At 40.8% G+C, this 19,131-nt stretch overlaps 1 protein-coding gene and 1 pseudogene across 4 annotated transcripts; one reads left to right on the forward strand and one right to left on the reverse strand.

Moving 5' to 3' along the window:
• The first annotated feature begins 1,371 nt into the window (after positions 1-1,371).
• On the forward strand, positions 1,372-15,501 carry fli1rs (Fli-1 proto-oncogene, ETS transcription factor-related sequence). 4 transcript variants are annotated; one of them, XM_055925675.1, is made up of 10 exons: positions 1,372-1,562; positions 8,212-8,417; positions 8,894-9,063; positions 10,453-10,656; positions 10,772-10,846; positions 13,143-13,214; positions 13,482-13,544; positions 13,678-13,725; positions 14,061-14,144; positions 14,551-15,501. In XM_055925675.1, the coding sequence occupies exons 1-10, from the start codon at positions 1,545-1,547 to the stop codon at positions 15,072-15,074; spliced, it is 1,464 nt and encodes a 487-aa protein (XP_055781650.1). In that variant the 5' UTR covers positions 1,372-1,544; the 3' UTR covers positions 15,075-15,501. The 4 variants fall into 4 exon arrangements, with proteins under 4 accessions (XP_055781650.1, XP_055781651.1, XP_055781653.1 ...); XM_055925678.1 differs by lacking the exon at positions 1,372-1,562 and adding an exon at positions 1,607-1,917; XM_055925677.1 differs by lacking the exon at positions 1,372-1,562 and adding an exon at positions 1,924-2,119.
• Positions 15,502-15,651: 150 nt separating this feature from the next.
• On the reverse strand, positions 15,652-18,564 carry LOC129856691 (zona pellucida sperm-binding protein 3-like; annotated as a pseudogene).
• Between the last annotated feature and the right edge of the window lie 567 nt (positions 18,565-19,131).

Raw genomic sequence — 19,131 nt, forward strand, 5'->3', positions numbered from 1 at the left:
TTTACAAACTGAATGACACAATGAAAAACTCCAGAATATTACAAAGCTGAACAATGCCAGAACCTCAATCAAAATATCTCATCGATGATCTTAATAAAAAATAGGCCTAAACATTGTTCAGTGGACTGAAGGGACAGTTCAACTATTTTTCGTTATTTTCTTTCACAAATGAGAAAATGTTAAATGTATAAGACAGAAAAGGCATAATAAATCTAAGTATACTAGTAGGTTATTAATGCTGTGCCTTGTTATCGGGCTTGGGTTCATCTCATCTAGGCTATTTATTTATTTTGATTTATTTTGACCTAAATGGCCAAAGAAAGTTTCGATTTTCTGAACACATTATAGTGATAGACAAACTAAAGTAGGTTTAGGCTACTCCATGCATGCGTTAAAGCCAGATTGAGGCATAACCAATGTGTGATAGCTTTCATGATAACCCCATGGAAATTGATAAAGGCAAATGTTTTCTATGAAAATACAGAACTCACATTTTCTATCGTCTAACTTTGCACGCTATTAAATCATAAAACAATGTATTGTGAATTTGTTTAAAGTCACCTTTTACATTCAACCTCAAGGAAGTGCATTGGGCCTATCATGTTATAGCCATATCTATAGTCTCCATCTATATATAGATCAACTTGCAGACTTAAAAAGTAAAGGCCTTAAAATATGCACTTTCCTACATCGACGATAGATGGTTATTTGTCAGAGAACATTTAGTGATCTGTTTGCTAAGGGGAACATGGTCTCACTGTGTAACCTCCTTTGGAAGACGGTTCTTTTTATCACAGTGTGCAAGTTTGCGGTCAGAGATTTTTTTAACATAAATTGCAATTTCCGGAGTCATATTTAGAAAAACTACAGGAAGGCTCTACAATGTTCATTACCACTATGGTTATTAAGATGTGGCTATTCAAGTTTAGAACGTTGCAAGCAACAGGCTTTTGAATGACAAACGAATGTATGTATCTCGACAATGTCCAAGAACAAATTAGAAATGGGCCTACATTCAGTTGTAAATGACATGTTGCTTGAAACACACATGATGCAATGTGTTTGTGCACGTCAAAATGCATGATGGCAATAAATATTTATCAAAGCATTGCTGGACGATAACAACACTCGGAGCAAAGCCTACAGAAACCCAACAGCTCTGCACCTTAATTGCTCTATGTCCAATCATCAGCCTGATCAACTTTTACGCACAGTCAGATTAGGAAGATTGTCATCGTTGGTTTGTAGGCTAATCAGCAGTTTTCTGTGTGCAATGTTGTAAGAAATTAAAAAGGACTTCGTTTCACCAGTAGGGACCCAGCCCTAATGCGTTGTTAGAGTGACTTCACTTCCCAATTTAGAGTGAGAGAGAGAAAAAAAGCTGCCATCCGGTTATGGACTAAGCAAGAATTGTTGCTGCAATGGTTTGCGCCAAAGGGTAAATGCGCTTGTGTATGGGTTGATGCGATTCAGTCAGGCTATCCAGACTAGTTATAACGTGTTTAAATGACTAAATGAGAATCAACGACTGAGTGACTGCTACAATGGACTGTACGATAAAGGTAGGCGATTAAACTGGTTTTAATGTCGCTTCTGAAAACGATACGCAGCCACCCACTGAGTCGGTTAGCACGTCTGTTTGCTGAGTGAGAGAGGCAAAGCGGTGATGCGAGGTCCCCACTCTTTCCTTCTTGTACAAAATTTCCTCTTCCTTCCCGTTCGTGGTTGTATGTCGGCTCTTTAATAACACAAGTAACCACTACATCTTTACACACCGATAAAAACGAAATGGTGTCCAGCACTGCACGCGTAAAAAGGGGAGCGCAAAACTCGCGATTTGAATTGTTTCATTTAATCAAGTTTTATGCACACGTTCCTGGTTTAAAAGCACATATGCTAGTCTAAAGAAAGTTAAAGGTAATTTAAAGAAGTGATGCACCTGTCACAATTTATGATAAAGACGACGCCTTTGAGGCACATTACACAGCATATAAGCAATCTTGATCAGTACAAGTTTATTGGAGCGCGCTCGTGGCAGGTGTCTTTGCGCCATGGAACGTATTTGGAGTATAAGGCCACTTTCCATAGAGTTGGAGGATCGAAATCCATGAGATGACTGGTATTTCATATTTTACATTTCTTTCAACATTAATCATCATTACCACAACATATGAATAACTGTTAGGATTATTTTATCCAATTAACAAAAGGACTTCAGTAAATTATTATTCTTTAATCGAATTATTAAAATGGAGTAATGTAAAGACGACCTAAAGCTTACCGAAATTGATGAGAATAACTAGGCTATTAGATGTAGCCTAACTGTTATTGGAATAGATAAAATATTGACTTATCGAATTGTTCTGAAACGCATTTTTTCTCATGAAGGTGGGGCACAAACGCTGACCAAGACAACAGAACAGCATCAATTACAAATATAACGTATAAAGGTTTCCTTGTTATAGCAATGCTGATTATTATTTTCACATAATAGGGTGAATTTAACCAAACGGTTAACGAATAGTTTAACAAAAATATGTAGAACCGGATTAAATAGCGTGTCCTATAAAACAACAAGGACCTTTAATTTTGAGAAAAAAATGCACTAAAACAACGAATGGATTTTCTGCCAAGGTTATACATCTCACGATCAATTCAGTCTATTTGCAGAACGAAACATATCAATTTAGAGGCTAATAACGAAACGAAATAAACGATTTAACAGGTTTTGAAATTGGTTGAAGAACCATGTTGATTATATTTTGAAGTAGCTAAGGCATTGGAATAAACCACTTACATTAAAATGTTATTAAACTTGATTAAATTGATAAAAATGTATATGTTTTGAACCAACAACTTTAGCCTACTTTCACGCATTGCAGGTGTCCATCCTGTTTCTCGTCCACTGAAGTCAAATCACTTCCAGAAACGTATAACGAAATGATCATTACTTTTCTTTATACCCTACAGCTATACAACATATAGGCCTAACGTACTTGGGCTATTATTTGGATAACCTGAGCGGGGGAAAAAATAGGCTACTTCTGGTTACTGAAAATGTATGTTATTACAGTGACATAGAGAGCGTAATTTAGAAGCGCGCGCGCACACACTTTGAAAACTTAAATATGAAGCCCCATCTACTGAAACATGGATATTTACTAAAACATCCAGACAAAGTCAGTTGTTTTTGTCAAAGTTATTTAAAGAATATAGTGGCCTAAACTGCAAACAGGAGCGCTTGTCAGGTGTCGTTATCTGAACTCTGCAGGCTTCCTGCCTCAAACCTCAGACTTTCCGCACACATTTCCGCTCCCTCCACACGAAAAAAAGGCAACGGAGCCTTTGCAAAACAGAATCAAGTCACTGGATGTGTCGAGGTACTGCATTGTTTTAGATGTGAATAAATGAACTCTGAATATAGCCAAGACGACCGTGCTCATGCGCCATGTGTATCCTTTATTATTGGCAGCTACAGTACATGTTTTATGTTTCTACTGTCTAAAAGCAATGTAAAAAAAAAAAAAATCCATGATGTCGCCATATCAAAAGTTGTGAAAACCACATGTGTTTTTGCATGGTGAAGGAGCAGCTGCTGCAGGCCTTTGCAAAATCAGCTCGATTCAAACTCTACTTCTGCTTTCTTGGCCTCTACACCATATTGAGGACAGAGTTGGTCACATGTTACATGGATCACCGTCGTGAATTAGTGATCAACTGCATGCAATAAGGAAAACAAACAGTTTTTTGATATATGGCTCTGGTTTCAATAGGCAGATTTTTATTCATTTCAATTGTGATAAACAATAGCATTATTCACTTTTTTTTAGATGTACACTTTTTATCCATTGACTTTTTAATAATAGACGATTGAATATTTAGCGGAGTCAATCTTCTTGTTTGGCAATGAGCGTTCCCCTTCGTAGACAAACTCTGCAATTTGAGGCCTCTGTAGAAAGGCACCATCAGCACAGACCAAAGCTAACATAAATTCACAACATACAGTTGAAGGCGGAAGTTTACATGCACCTTAGCCAAATACATTTAAACTCAGTTTTTCACAATTCCTGACATTTAATCCAAGTAAAAAAACATTGTTTTAGGTCAGTTAGGATCACCACTTTATTTTAAGAATGGGAAATGTCAGAATAATTGTAGAGAGAATGATTTATTTCAGCTTTTATTTCTTTCATCACATTCCCAGTGGGTCAGACGTTTAAATGCTTCCAAATACTAATTGAGTGTATTGACTTTAAATTGTTTAACTTTGGCCAAACGTTTCGGATAGCCTTCCACAAGCTTCCCACAATAAGTTAGATGAATTTTGTCCCTTTCCTCCTGACAGAGCTGGTGTAAAGGAGTCAGGTTTGTAGGCCTCCTTGCTCGCACGCGCTTTTTCAGTTCTTCCCACAAATTTTCTATGGGATTGAGGTCAGAGCTTTGTAATGGCCACTTCAATACCTTGACTTTGTTGTCCTTAAGCCATTTTGCCACAACTTTGGAAGTATGCTTGGAGTCATTGTCCATTTGGAAGACCCATTTGCGATCAAGCTTTAACTTCCTGAATGATGTCTTGAGATGTTGCTTCAATATATCCACATCATTTTCTTTCCTCATGATGCCACCTATTTTGTGAAGTGCACCAGATCCTCCTGCAGCAAAGCACCCCCACAACATGATGCTGCTACCCCCGTGCTTCACGGTTGGGATGGTGTTCTTCGGCTTGCAAACCTCGCCCTTTTCCCTCCAAACATAACGATGGTCATTATGGCCAAACAGTTCTAATTTTGTTTCATCGTACCAGAGGACATTTCTCCAAAAAGTACGATATTTGTCCCCATGTGCAGTTGCAAACCGTAGTCTGTCTTTTTAAAGACGGTTTTGGAGCAGTGGCTTCTTCCTTGCTGAGCAGCCTTTCAAGTTAAGTTGATATAGGACACATTTTACTGTGGATATAGATACTTTTGTACCTGTTTCCTTTTCGCACCAAAGTGCAGTCATCTCTAGGAGACAGAACGCATCTCCTTCCCGAGCGGTATGACGGCTGCGTGATCCCATGGTGTTTATACTTGTGTACTATTGTTTGTACAGATGAACATGGTACCTTCAGGCATTTGGAAATTGCACCCAACGATGAACCAGACTTGTGGAGATCTACAAAAGAAATTCTGGGGTCTTGGGTGATTTCTTTTGATTTTCCCATGATGTCAAGCAAAGAGGTACTGAGTTTGAAGGTAGGCCTTGAAATACATCCACAGGTACACCTCCAATTGACTCAAATGATGTCAATTAGCCTATCAGAAGCTTCTAAAGCCATGACATAATTTTCTGGAATTTTCCAAGCTGTTTAAAGGCACAGTCAACTTAGTACATGTAACTGTATGACCCACTGGAATTGTGATACAGTTAATTATAAGTGAAATAATCTGTCTGTAAACAATTGTTGGAAAAATTACTTGTGTCATGTGTAACCGATGTGAAATGGCTATCTAGTTAGCGGTGGTGCGCGCTAGTAGACTTTCAATCGGTGACGTCACTTGTTCTGAGACCTTGAAGTAGTGGTTCCCCTTGCCCTGCAAGGGCTGCGGCTTTTGTGGAGCGATGGGTAACGATGCGTCGTGGGTGTCAGTTGTTGATGTGTGCAGAGGGTCCCTTATTCGCGCCCGGGTCGGGGCGAGGGGATGGACTAAAGTTAAACTGTTACACATGTACAAAGTAGAAGCCCTAACCGACTTGCCAAAATTATAGTTTGTTAACAAGAAATTTGTGGAGTGGTTGAAAAACGAGTTAATGACTCCAACCTAAGTGTATGTAAACTTCCGACTTCAACTGTAAATCAACTTCAGCAACGATATGGAACAAAAGTTAATCCAACCATGATAGTTAGGCATATAGACTGCAAAGCATTTGGTTTGGACGAGTAATCAGTCTCCCTTGTGAATCAAGGATATATCTAGGAACTAAGAGAGAGCAGGTGGGAAGCAGGTGTTGGACAAGTAAATGTTTGTTTGCTTTTGCACTGTGTTTGAGTTCCAGTAGAGGTTATTAAGCTAGAGCTCTGTTGTGAATGCGAGGATGTTTCACAACAGTTGGTAGTACATGGTTGTGGTACAGGGATGTGTCACTATTGGTGAACTGTGTGAGCACCACCCTTTGCGGCTGATTCATAAGATGATTATCTGATGTGCTGCTAACCATCAACCATTAAGCAGCTGAACCTGAGACAACAGACTTCTAACTTACAGTCCTACATGTTCTTCCTGTGTATGGTTTAGTTGGCTTTTCTATTTTGTTGAACCTTTTTCTAGTATTAGCCTTAGGTGGGCCTAGTACATTCAGCACAAACCTTTCAATAGATAAAAATGGCCTAAGTGTGATAATGCACAAATATGCTGAAAATAAAGATTTGAATTTTGACAGCAGAACTGACAGGAAATTGATCATGTGCGTTTGTACTGTGTATGCTATGGGTGTGTGCAGACAAAATTGTTTTCAAAACTATTTTGTGTTCCTCAGCAACAGGGCCTAGCTTCTACGAAACTCATTGAACAGGAAGTCAGTTGTGGCATTGGCGGTCAGGCCACATTCGGTATATTTGTGTCAGTTTGCAAGCTATAGAGGGAGAGGGAGGGGGGGGCGAGAGAGAAAGAGCAGGTGTATGAGCTTGTGGCTGTGAATGCACAAACACGCCATTGAAACAATGAATGAACTTAATGAAAGATAAGAAGTTCAACAATTGATCAATTCACTCCAATGCATAACATTACAATATGAGAATGGCGCTCATGACCCTTTCCATGAATCGTTGCTGCTCAGCCTCAACCTCTTCCCAGCTCAGCCCTTAGTTTCACTTCTGCTGTCAGGGCCTCTGCACAACATGAGAGGAGGAGGGAGACAGACAGGGAGAAGAAAGAGAGTCGAAGAGAAAGCGAGAGGAAAGAGACAGAAAGAGAGGAGAGAGAGTGGGTAACGGTCAGGGAGGAAAGTGTGGTTGACCTGTGATGTGTTGTTCTTCTACCACTGAAAACAAACTTATCACGTGTGCTAACATTTCAGTATCAGTACTGAAATAATATTATGTCTGTTTGATATATTAATGTCATTTATTTCAGCTACAATGTTGCTATAGCTAACAGTCCTGTCCCTGTTAGTCTGAAGAAGGAAATGCCACTAAATGTGTACCATGCATAAAACACTTTACAATGCTCAGGTAACACAATGGAAGAGCGGGACTTTGAACTTCAATCAAGGCTGTGTATTCTTGCTGTCCGACGTACCCAATCCTCCCCTACCTTCATCAACCCTAGGATGTTTTCCAGCTTTAAATGAGCCACATCTTTACACTGTGGCCCCCCCTCTGTTTCCTTTCCCTTGGCCTGTGCCAAAAGGTTTCTCTGCACATGGGGGCCAGATTTCCTGTGGGCCACCGAAAAAGCCCGGCACTGACGTACGAGCCGCAAAGACAATAGTGAAGTCCTCTAAACACACACGCACTTACTCCCACTTAGACCTACACATATATACTTACCCACACAAAGACTCAAAAACATGGCCTATCCTTACCCACCGTATAGACACAACACGCCCTCGCAGACACACACACACAAACACACACACACAGAGACACACACAGAGACACACACAGACACACACACTCACACAGAAGAGTGCCATCTTGAGGAATGGTTTGGAGTTTGGGGGCCTTTGTCAGCGTTAAACAGGAAGCAGCACAAAGAAAGCGTCTCAAATCTTGATCTGACTCCACCATGCTCCCTCCCATCACCCCAATCCCAACGAATTAAAACTGTGACAAAGATCACAGAAGCTCTCATTTCTCCAAACGTCGATGCCAGTGTACAGCAAGTAACTGCAATCAAACATTATGGTACAGCTAAATTGATCAAATAAAGACAGTGATTTATAAGCTTCATGCCCCAATCTCCTATTTTCCATGTAATGTTCCTCAAGTCACCAATCACAAATTCTAATGACATCTGGACTATGACAAAGTTAGAAACAGGAATTAATAAATCCTTCATCAATAGAACAAGACTCATTAGGGTGTGGAATCTCATCATGCGTGTTCCATTCAACGTAGTGTGGAAAAACCTCACGGAGGTGTGGACAGTTTCCTGGCTACCATCATTACATGACTAGTTGTGGCTCATACTTACCGTAACCGCTGACTCCACTGTTTGTCCGTGCCGGCAGGAAGCACTGTCCGTGGTGAGCGAGGACCAGTCCATTTTCGAGTCGCCCTTCCCTGCCGCCACGACCATGCACATGAAGGGCGAGATGACGTCACCGGGAAGCTTCAGCCAGGCCTCCGAAGAGAGCCAAGAACCCACCGAGCCGGAGTGGGCCGGGCCGGGACCACAGAACCCTGGGAAGAGAGGAGATCACATCAACGGAACCAGGTGAAGGAGGGCGCATCAGTATTAGCAGTCTTTGAGAGAAGTTATACCACTTAACCCTAACCCTAACCCTAACCACATTCCCAATTATTTAGTGTTATATTTACCCCAATCCTACTTATTTAGTGTTATATTTACCACATTCCCACTTATTTAGTGTTATATTTACCACATAGTGTTGTATTTACCACATTCCCAATTATTTAGTGTTATATTTACCACATTCTCACTTATTTAGTGTTATATTTACCACATTCTCACTTATTTAGTGTTGTATTTACCACATTCCCACTTATTTAGTGTTATATTTACCACATTCTCACTCATTTAGTGTTGTATTTTTCACATTCACACTTATTTAGTGTTATATTTTTTACATTCAAGAGAGTTGACCATCACCATAATAAATACTGCAACAGGATCACACAAAATCATACGAGAATATTACTCATCTACCTACTCTCTCCCTCCCTCGACAGTCGTGAGTCCCCTGTGGACTGCAGTGTGACCAAACGCTCCCGACACATGAGCAGCAACGATGGTGGTCAGCTGGCCTACCAGGCCTCATACCCCGAGCCCCGCTCCAGCCCCCAGACCGCCACCCCGCCCAACAGCGCCACTGAGGAGAAGAGAGTCATAGTGCCCGCAGGTGAGGTGCCAACACACTCAGCGGCGGGGTGACCAGATCCTATGGCACACAAGGATCTGCGAAGAAAATAGGCTGGGATGGTGTTCCCATCATATTGCCATCACCTGTTAAATGATCTTCCATCATTTGTGAGTTAGCCATTAAGAACAGATTTTAGGAACTAGGAAGGGAGCACATTTTTGGAATGGAATCCAGCCAATGAGTCATTGTTGGGAGATTCCACCTAAGATGACATTCCAAACATTAGGCATCATTAGGTGTATTACATCTTTACAATTAATAGACAAGACTACAAGGTTTGATTCTTAGCCTGAGTCACACAGGCCAAGTTATTCTAGTGGCCATGATAATACACGGATATTACATCACAGCTGTGTTAAACAAGGACAATGAAGACCCTAGGGCTGCCCCCCCCCCCCCCATTTCTGAGCACAAAAACATTTATAACAGTATTTTTTATTTTTGGACATAAAAAATTGTAAAAACACCAGCAAATCAGCTACAAGTTATTTACATTTTGGAAATCTGTTAAAAAGTATTCCCACACATAATATAAAGATAAGTGATCATATAAAAATGTAAGCAAGGTTTTTTAATCAAATATATCTGTTTGGGCATCTTGCGGTCAAATGATTTGTAATTATGTTCCAGCCCCCTGACCATCCTCTCAAGAAAAAAAAAGTTGCTGATCTAGTTGATGATCCCTGCCCTAGGGCAGTGGTTCCCATACTCTGGGTCAGGACCCACTTCTGGGACACCGGATAAAAACACTTTCAGTGTAAACTAAAACGACTAAAACCAAATAGAAAGTATGTAGAAAATATAAAGGACCTACTTATTTTTCAATAGCAGCCTATAATCTTTGAAAATTAACAATCAACTGAATAAAAGCTAGACAATCAGCCCCCATTGATTTTGTAATGTTTGAGCATAAGAACACAGCAAAAGCCATGTAAAAATGTAACGTGGGAGATTAGCTTTGAAACTGCAACATTTTCTCTCCGCTGCTAAGATAATATGTTTTACTTATTATTTGGTTTGTGTCTGTTTTTTTTCACTGCTCACCCCTTTTGGTGGGTCGCGACTCAAAAGACACCTCAATTGGTGGGTCACAAAGCAAAACAGTTTGGGAACCCCTGCCCTAGGGTACAGACAGAGGCTAGGCGTCTCCATACTACTGTCTGATATTTTGGGGTATTCATGACGTCCATACGTAATCTTTGGGTTCTTACTGTACATTTAAAAATACATTTAGTTTCATTTAAGGAGAAGAAAACAAAAGAGTAACTTCTCAACTTTATGAGATGCTGCGTCTGTGTGAGTTACAACAACCTCCTGTTACCCCGACTTACCAATCTATCTTCCTTCTCCTCTTCCTCCTGGTCCCAGACCCTGAGGTGTGGACCCAGGACCATGTGCGCCAGTGGCTGGACTGGGCCATCAAGGAGTACAGCCTGGAGGAGGTGGACATCATGCACTTCCACACACTGGAGGGCAAGGCCCTCTGCAAGATGACCAAGGAGGATATGATGCGCCTCACGTCCGCCTACAACACAGACATCCTGCTCGGCCACCTCAATTACCTCCGGCAGAGTAAGGGTTACGGCCTGGGACTCATAGAAAGTTTTCATTTGACTATTTTTATACTACATGAGGACATAACTGATCTATGTATCCATTTTGTAACCTTCTTTGAATCTCTTTTTAGGCAGCCCTACTTTCTCCTACCCCACAACTCCAACCAACAACACACAGCAACAACCCAGACTACAGGTTAAATCAGGTAAGACAATTAACTTCACAACTCATTACCAAGAGCATAGTGACTTAGTGCAAAATCCTTAAACTGCATGCATAAAGAGCCTGGAGCTAGCAAGCATTGAGATAAACTGCCTTAAAATGAGAAGGGGAGTAAAATGGAGGGGTTTTGTGGCAGGAATCATCTATTCAAACCTCTCTCAGAGGCAGATCAAATACTTCACTCATTTAATGGATTCAAAATGAAGTGTTGAGTTGCCATTTCAGATTACATAGTTTAGAGTGCTTTAACGTTTCTTGGCGGAGCGTTTCCCTGAGTTGATGACTTTATTACGAGTCCACGACTCAACAGTCAGTTTCAGACAGGAAACAGCTGCACCGGCAGAGGAAAATGGGGGAGTATGGGCCCCACTTTGGGACACAATTGACAATCTAATGGCAGCACAGGTGGCCCGGACAAAAGGACACTCACCCCAAGGAATACTGGACCATCTTCAGCTCTCCTTTGTCTGTTTTCTTCTGGCTGCTTCAAATCACTCTTTTTGAGTCTCCATTTATGGGCTTCCTTCCATAGCATGTAAAAAAAATATGGACGAAGCCATCGATGACAATACCCCATTGTTTCCTATGGGAATTCTCAGTGGCGCATTTGATGATCAGGAAGTATCATTTCAGTGTCACCATCTTGCTACATGGAGGAGTTTTTGGAAACATTGCATGTGCAGTTTGAGCTACTCTGGGAAGTGACCATGCATCCCACTGCTGGCTTGCTTCTGAAGCTAAGCAGGGTTGGTCCTGGTCAGTCCCTGGATGGGAGACCAGATGCTGCTGGAAGTGGTGTTGGAGGGCCAGTAGGAGGCACTCTTTCCTCTGGTCTTAAAAAATATACCAAGTCTCCATGGCAGTGATTGGGGACATTTCCCAGTGTAGGGTGCTGTCTTTTGGATGAGACATTAAAATGGGTGTCCTGACTCTCTGTGGTCACTAAAGATCCCATGGCACTTATTGTAAGAGTAGGGGTGTTAACCCCGGCGTTCTGGCTAAATTCCCAATCTGGCCTTCATACCATAATCCCCAGTTTACAATTGGCTCATTCATCCCCCTCCTCTCCCATGTAATTATTCCCCAGGTTGTTGCTGAAAATGAGAATGTGTTCTCAGTCAATTTACCTGGTAAAATAAAAAATAAATGTTGCAGGCTAGCTCAGTGTTGACCCCTCTCATGTAGTATGTCAAGTTGAAGGCCCTCTGGGGTACTGCAGGCTAACATTAGCAACTAAATGATCCTTATAACTTTGTCTGTCGAAGTAATCGGACATGCATCTGGTGAAATAGAAGCAATTATTGAGACCAAGATTGTGTTTGTGAAAAAATGCAGGGTAAATCCATTTTAATTCAATCACTTTTTGACAGCCCCCCTTTTGATTTGAATGAAACATTCCATACACATTTGCACATTGTTTAAGTGGCCAGAAAGTTACTTTTTGGACCCAAATGCAAAAACATTCAAGAGATCAAGGTGCTCGAAGTTGATCTATTTTGCATACCCCACCATACCATGAGACAGCCATGTCTTAATAAATGGAACAGATAAACGGTTGAGTTTGCTCTAATTTAAAAGCTTACAAATAGTGTTGTCAAACTATTTTATACTTTATTGAAAATAAAAATGTAATTTAACCTTAAACATAAATGATCAAAAAACGCTGAAACTCCAATTTGTTTCATGTTGAAATATAGGTCCATTCCATTTCTACGATTGAAATGACACCCACCCTGTATTAAAGAGCATGTTATGTCTCAACCAATGGCAGGCACAACACAAAAACCTAAGATGATATAAAGTAGGGTCTAAGCTACAACATATGCATATATGAAGAAAATAACAGTTTGCGCATTTTTAGATAATTAACGTTAAAGGTAAAAAAGTCCATCATTATTTTTAAAACATTTTTTATGTTTTATAATTTATTTGAAAACAGTTTGAAAAACCTTTTTATAAGCTTTTAACTGATATCATACTCAACTGTTTATCCTTTCCAGTGATGAAGACATGGATGTCTCATGGTGGAGTATGCAAAATGGGTCAACTTTGAGCACCTTTATCTCCCAAATGTTCTGGCATTCAGGTCCAAAAAGACACTTTCTGACTACTTCTTCCATGTACAAAAATGTTGTGGAAAGTTTTGTTTAAATCAAAAAAGAAGCTGTCAAAAAGTGATGGATTTACCCTGCCACCCTGTCTGTCCTCTATGCTTAAAAGCCCTCTCTGAACTTTCTTCCTGTGGATGCCTCGTCTCACCCTCTGTTCTTTTTGAGCAGAGAACAGTTATGAGGAGATAGGCAGAAGGAACAGCTGGCCATCGAACCCAATGCCACCTCCAGTACCCAAAGGTATAATAACCGACATCACATCTCATTCTCAGTGCTTTACATTTATTGTGTGCACTAAGGCAGATTCATACTAATAGTTGTATCAAGATATTAGTTCTAGAAATTATTACTACAGTGTTTCACAGTGGAGAGAATAAATTCATTAAGTCAAGCATTTTGTAGTTCAAGATGGAATAATACTGATAGAGCAAACTAAGAGTAAACAGAGAAACTTTGTTGACATGTTTGCATTATGCTGATAAATACATCATGTTGTTTATGATTTAGGTTCTCCCATGGAGCACCAACACAGCACCAGAGTCACGGAGCCTCCACCGAGAAGTGTGCAAGGTGTGCATCTGTACTGCTTTCTCGTTTCCTGATCCTAGTTTGTTGAAACACTGGTATAACCTTTGTATCATAGTCAAGCCAACAATGTCTTAATAAAACAATCTAACTTTTCAAACCCTTAATTTCCTTGCAGACCCATACCAAGCATTAGGTCCCATCAGCAGTCGTCTAGCCAACCCAGGTGAGAGCATATCCCATAATGCACCATGTTAAACTGGTGAACCAAAAAGGTGGTGACAAATGTGGCCTTTACACTGTCTGCTTTGGTGTCATGAACTGTAACACTCCAAAAGAGATTGAATAGGAGAAACGAGGAGGGCCAAGGTATTCCTTAAAAAGAGGACAATTAATGGTCATACATTCCCTGTCTGGGATGGCACATTGACAAAAACCTCCACCTAGATGAAAGCATTATACATTCGCCCTCAGCAAAACTAGGCTGAAACATTTGATTTATTGTCTCCCGTTGACCAGAATGACCCTGTTTGACAGAATTAATTCTGTATCTCCTCACAGAAGGGCAGGCCCTCCACTCCAAGAACCGAACAAGCAAACACAGTTCATACAGGCTGCCTGACCCCAGCGCTCACAGGCCTGTGGGTAGGTTTCTGCCTGGTCCACCCACGTTCTATCTCTCTCCATGACACACAGTGAAAAAGGTCACATTTGCAGGAGTAGTTCAAACTTACAGGATTAATTGACACAAACAAAAATGACAATGATTCACAGTGATAATTCTGCCGGTGTTCTGTGCAGTGCAAATCGCATAAAGAATGAAATGGAAATCAATACATAATAGTAGATAAGTATATTCAAGCAAAAAACATCTTAAAAATCTATACAAATACAGAAAAATTCAAATGTGTATATGGATAAAACTACACTAATCTACAAACAATTCTACTCTTAAGAGAAGCATTTCAGAAACAGATCTTGCTCGCTTTAACAGAACCCAGCCCTTTGATGCATCCATTCCCCTCACCCTCTGTCCCGTTTCTCTTCCAAGGCTCTGGACAGATCCAGCTGTGGCAGTTCCTGCTGGAGCTGCTGTCGGACAGCAACAACTCCAGCATCATAACCTGGGAGGGCACCAATGGCGAGTTCAAGATGACCGACCCGGACGAGGTGGCCAAGCGTTGGGGCGAGCGCAAGAGCAAGCCCAACATGAACTACGACAAGCTGAGCCGCGCCCTTCGCTACTATTACGACAAGAACATCATGACCAAGGTGCACGGCAAGCGCTACGCCTACAAGTTTGACTTCCAGGGCATCTCACAGGCCCACCAGAGCCACGGCGGAGAAGGGGGCATTGTTAAGTATCAGACTGAGGTATCTTATGCCCAGCCCTACCACAGCCACCAGCCAAAAATGAACTTCATGAACACACATGCCGCCCCTATGCCCGTGTCCCCTGGGAACTTTTTCGGGCCGTCTACAACTTACTGGAACTCAACAACCAGCCCAATGTATCCGGGGTCTCCCATGCCAAGGCACCCGGGGACTCACTCCCACCTGAGCTCATACTATTGAGGCCTGGGTGTCTTGCACTAGACTGGATGGGCTGGCAGAGCTTTCTGAAACAGACTGATATCCAAGATACCATCCACAATGTATCTGGTCTTTAATGTCTAAATTACATTGTAACGCTATGCAAGTTTTTTAATTTCTCAATTATGGAGGTTGAGAATGTTCATTTCCTGTGATTCAGTGTTTTGAAAACCAAGTTTTTCAATTATGTAAGTATTTTGTTTAATATGTAATTGAGGTCATTGAAGGATTTAAGGGGAAAGTCATTGTGTGGGAAGTGGTAAAACTGTTATGAGGTCTTTATCTCAATTACTATATTCATTAAATCTAACATTTGTAAAAGTATAATTGTACAGAATGTTTCATACAATTGTAGCAATAAAACATTTACCCCTGTAGTAATGCTAATAAAAGGAACTTGTATATTTGAGTTGGTCTCCTCTCTTTTCTTCAAACCATTGATCATTTTAACCAACAAAAATATTAACAAGATGGTGTATCAGAATTTGTTTTATTTTTTTATTGCCAAGATAAATTATCGACCTAAATATCAGGCAGTGACCACAGTTGCAGTTGCTGTCTATTTGTCCACACCAAAGAACTCCGCAAATGTTCTGTGTGGTTCAGAGACCTGCTCCACTTCCACGACAGCAAATCCCTTCACAGGTCTCTCTTTAAGTCTCTCCACCTGCCTCACACCTAACTGCCCCTCCACCACGGTCTCGGGCTGTGAGGTTGTCGTCACCTCCTGGGTCAGAGCAGGCTTTGTGTTGTATTCAACTGACCACAACTTGCTGGTGACCATCTTGGTGGTGGCTAGAGTACACAGAGCGAGTTAGATGCTAAACTTCCTCACCGACAGACTGAATAAATGGATACTCATTGGTGGCGATAAGGCTAAGCTTTGTGCATAAATGTTTGAAAATGGCTTTCCAAATAAAAATTATTCATATCATAATGAGGCCATCTTTACAAGAGTAAAAAAGTACTCTTGACCAAAACAACTTCACAAAACCAACAGTAAATAAATGCAAAGATACACTTGTAGGCACGGTACTCAACAGAGGGGACAGCAGAGCTACATGTGGACTCAACAGGAGCAGACTGAAGAAGCTCCATACAGCTCCTTCCATCTGATAGGACCAGACCAAGATGTGTGAGAGCAACATGAGTCTTTTTTCTATTATTCATGGTTTTCTATCATCTTTTGCAGGGCCTATATGGATAAAGTATCAGACAGCTTCAGTATTATCAGGGCTTACCCTCCTGCTGCGGAATCGTAAGTGCAGGCCTTGGCAGTTGAAGAGGGGACAGACCTCCCTACAGACATAGCACAGTGCATGTAGAGCTGCTGTGGCAGAAGAGGAGAGGCTCAGGCTGATTCAAAAATGTGGCACAGAATCTACAGTTTGCATACTTATGTACATACTACTTCCAATGCAATGTAGAGTCAGCAGACCTCAGTAAATCAATTGCACAGACAAGGGAAAGGAAAATATATTCAAGCTGAGTAGTTATGCTTGATGAAGGTCATTTATTGCATAGGAAATCTCAAGATGCAATAGCACTAGTTAGCTTTACATGCCACACTGAATAATCGGTGAAGAATTGGCAAACATTCAGTTGAAATCGGAATATTTAACTTCACAGGTAGCACAAGTTCAACTACGGGTCAGTTAACTATGGTTACTGTTGCATATTATGAATGGAGCGCATCTTCAGTATGTGCATCCTTAACATACCTGCCCTGCTGTCATTCCCTGAAACAGAAAAGCATCCATGGTAAACCTCACAACATTCCTTTTAGATGGGATGAATCTGGAGCCACTGTCGTTTCTGCTCTCAACTATGCACCTGAGCAGAAAATAGATTACCGTTAAATCCAAGAAGTTCCTTAAAAAGGGTCAATCTGCAATTGCTACATTCATTTTTGGACTTACAAAATGTACCCATTGATTCTTGAAGAACATAACTTCTAAATGCTGCATGAGCCTAGTTCAACTATCGTACAACATCAGAACCCAAAACTATCATTTGGATATCATAGATGGTCAGCACTTGCATCTATTGCTCTGTCTATTCATTTGAGAGTGGTTCCATTTCTCCAGCCCCATCCCTCAGATTTAGGCCAAAACATGAGCTGGGATTTGTTTTGTTATTGTTTCAGCTACAGATTGCCTCTTTAAAAGCAAAGTACTGTGCAAATGATACTGATAGAAGTGATCTGTAGACATACTGTATGTCTACATTACCCAAAATTGTCAATGACAGTAAAGTGAGGCGTAGAGGAGTGTGACTGCTTAATGTTCACATTACACGAGAGGAAATAGAGACGTCCATCTTTAGACATGGAAGGCGCTTCAGCCTGAAAGTACATGGACTTTCCCATAGAGTACACATCGGATTGGGCAAGTCTCTCCCATTGAGCTGAGGGAGAGAGAATGAGTAGTCAGATCTTTCAATTACCTGAAGGCTCATTTAAGTATTCTATAACATGAGCACTATACTCATTTACTGTATATCAATGACTCATCTATACCCTACCATTACGTGCAGTGAGCATGGAACGGGTTCTGTTCTTTATTGGTTTGGAGACCTTGTGTACCATGTTCAGCATGTAGCCTATTTTGTAGGAGTAATGATATCTGGAAAGAACTAAGCAAATCTAAATAGCCATGAACTATAAATCAACGTTTAAATGTTGTGCCAACCTGAATCATTTATGTACTTCTTGTGTATGCAATGATAACTCCTCCAGTGACATGAACTCAAGGTAAACATTAATCCATCATAAAAATAGTGTAAATACTGTAGGTCACCTGTTGAAGTGACAGACAACTCGCAGGGTGAATGGTGCAGCACGCCAGATAGGCCCTTCGGAGGGTCATATCGAAGTTATGTTGGAGTACACCACACGATTATTTACTAGCGGTTTTATTGACGATAAGTATGCCTATGTCAATATCAACAAGAAGGTATTTCTGAGAAATGTAGGCCTATGAATGTTGACAAACACACACTGGAAAACCTTCTCGGCCTTGTGGGAGATAGCGCTCGGGGTCGTATTCTAAGAGGGAATATTTTGTAGATGTATTGGCTTGGCATGTTCCGAGCGTCAGTTGCAACGGTAAACCCCCTGAGCCTAAAATGTTTTGTTTTTTTACCTGCACGAACATCTTGTTGATGTTACAAAGTGTTATCATTTCGCGGGCTTGACTTTTTGGACCAGATAGCTATTGTGTTGGGTACACCGGGGTCAGTATTTTCCTGACTTTATCCGGTAATTGTTCGTGTCCAGTTCCACGGACTGGAGAGAAATTTTCCATGTCTACAAGCGGCACCCTTGAGTTCAGGAACACACGTCGTTCGAGGAAAGATGGTGAATCTTCGGCGAGTAATACCTTCACAAAAGGTTTTATAAATGACTTGCGTTCATTTGAGCGTCCCGATGCTCTTAGACAATGCAAAAGGCCAAGTTGAAAATATAAAACATCTATATTCCTGTACCAAAATGATACAATAACTCGAGCAAAATCAGGCCCTGCGTCAATTAATCCCCATAGGTATGCCGCGTTCAAATACTAGTCGGAACTGGGAAGCTTGGAAATTCCAGTTGACAATTCGAATATTTCCGAGTTTCCTAGTTCCAACTAGAGTGTGAACGTGGCAGTATACGCCTGAATCAAAAACACCTGTTGGAGACCTAGTCGACTATTGGTGCGCACAACGCTCGTGCCACCGAGGCCATTTGAACTGCAGGAAAAATATTAGATCAATTGGATTCAAATATTATAATATATGATTATGCCTACCTATAAGTTTTGATAGGCTAGACAAAAATTGTCAGAGCCTATAAAAATTAAGATATACCCAAATATAGAAAATACAAATAGACAATTATAGATGATATCCAGACAATGTATTATCCATAGAGTGGATGCTTTATACGTTGTTAGCTCTCATTTTCAACTTTGATAACAGATAAATGTGGGATATTGTTAATTCTATGCCTATATGTAAAATAAAGTGTTAGGCACATTATTTTACATTACTTGAGCAA

The sequence above is a fragment of the Salvelinus fontinalis genome, chromosome 6 (assembly GCF_029448725.1).
Source record: "Salvelinus fontinalis isolate EN_2023a chromosome 6, ASM2944872v1, whole genome shotgun sequence".
In the NCBI taxonomy this organism is placed as follows: domain Eukaryota; kingdom Metazoa; phylum Chordata; class Actinopteri; order Salmoniformes; family Salmonidae; genus Salvelinus; species Salvelinus fontinalis.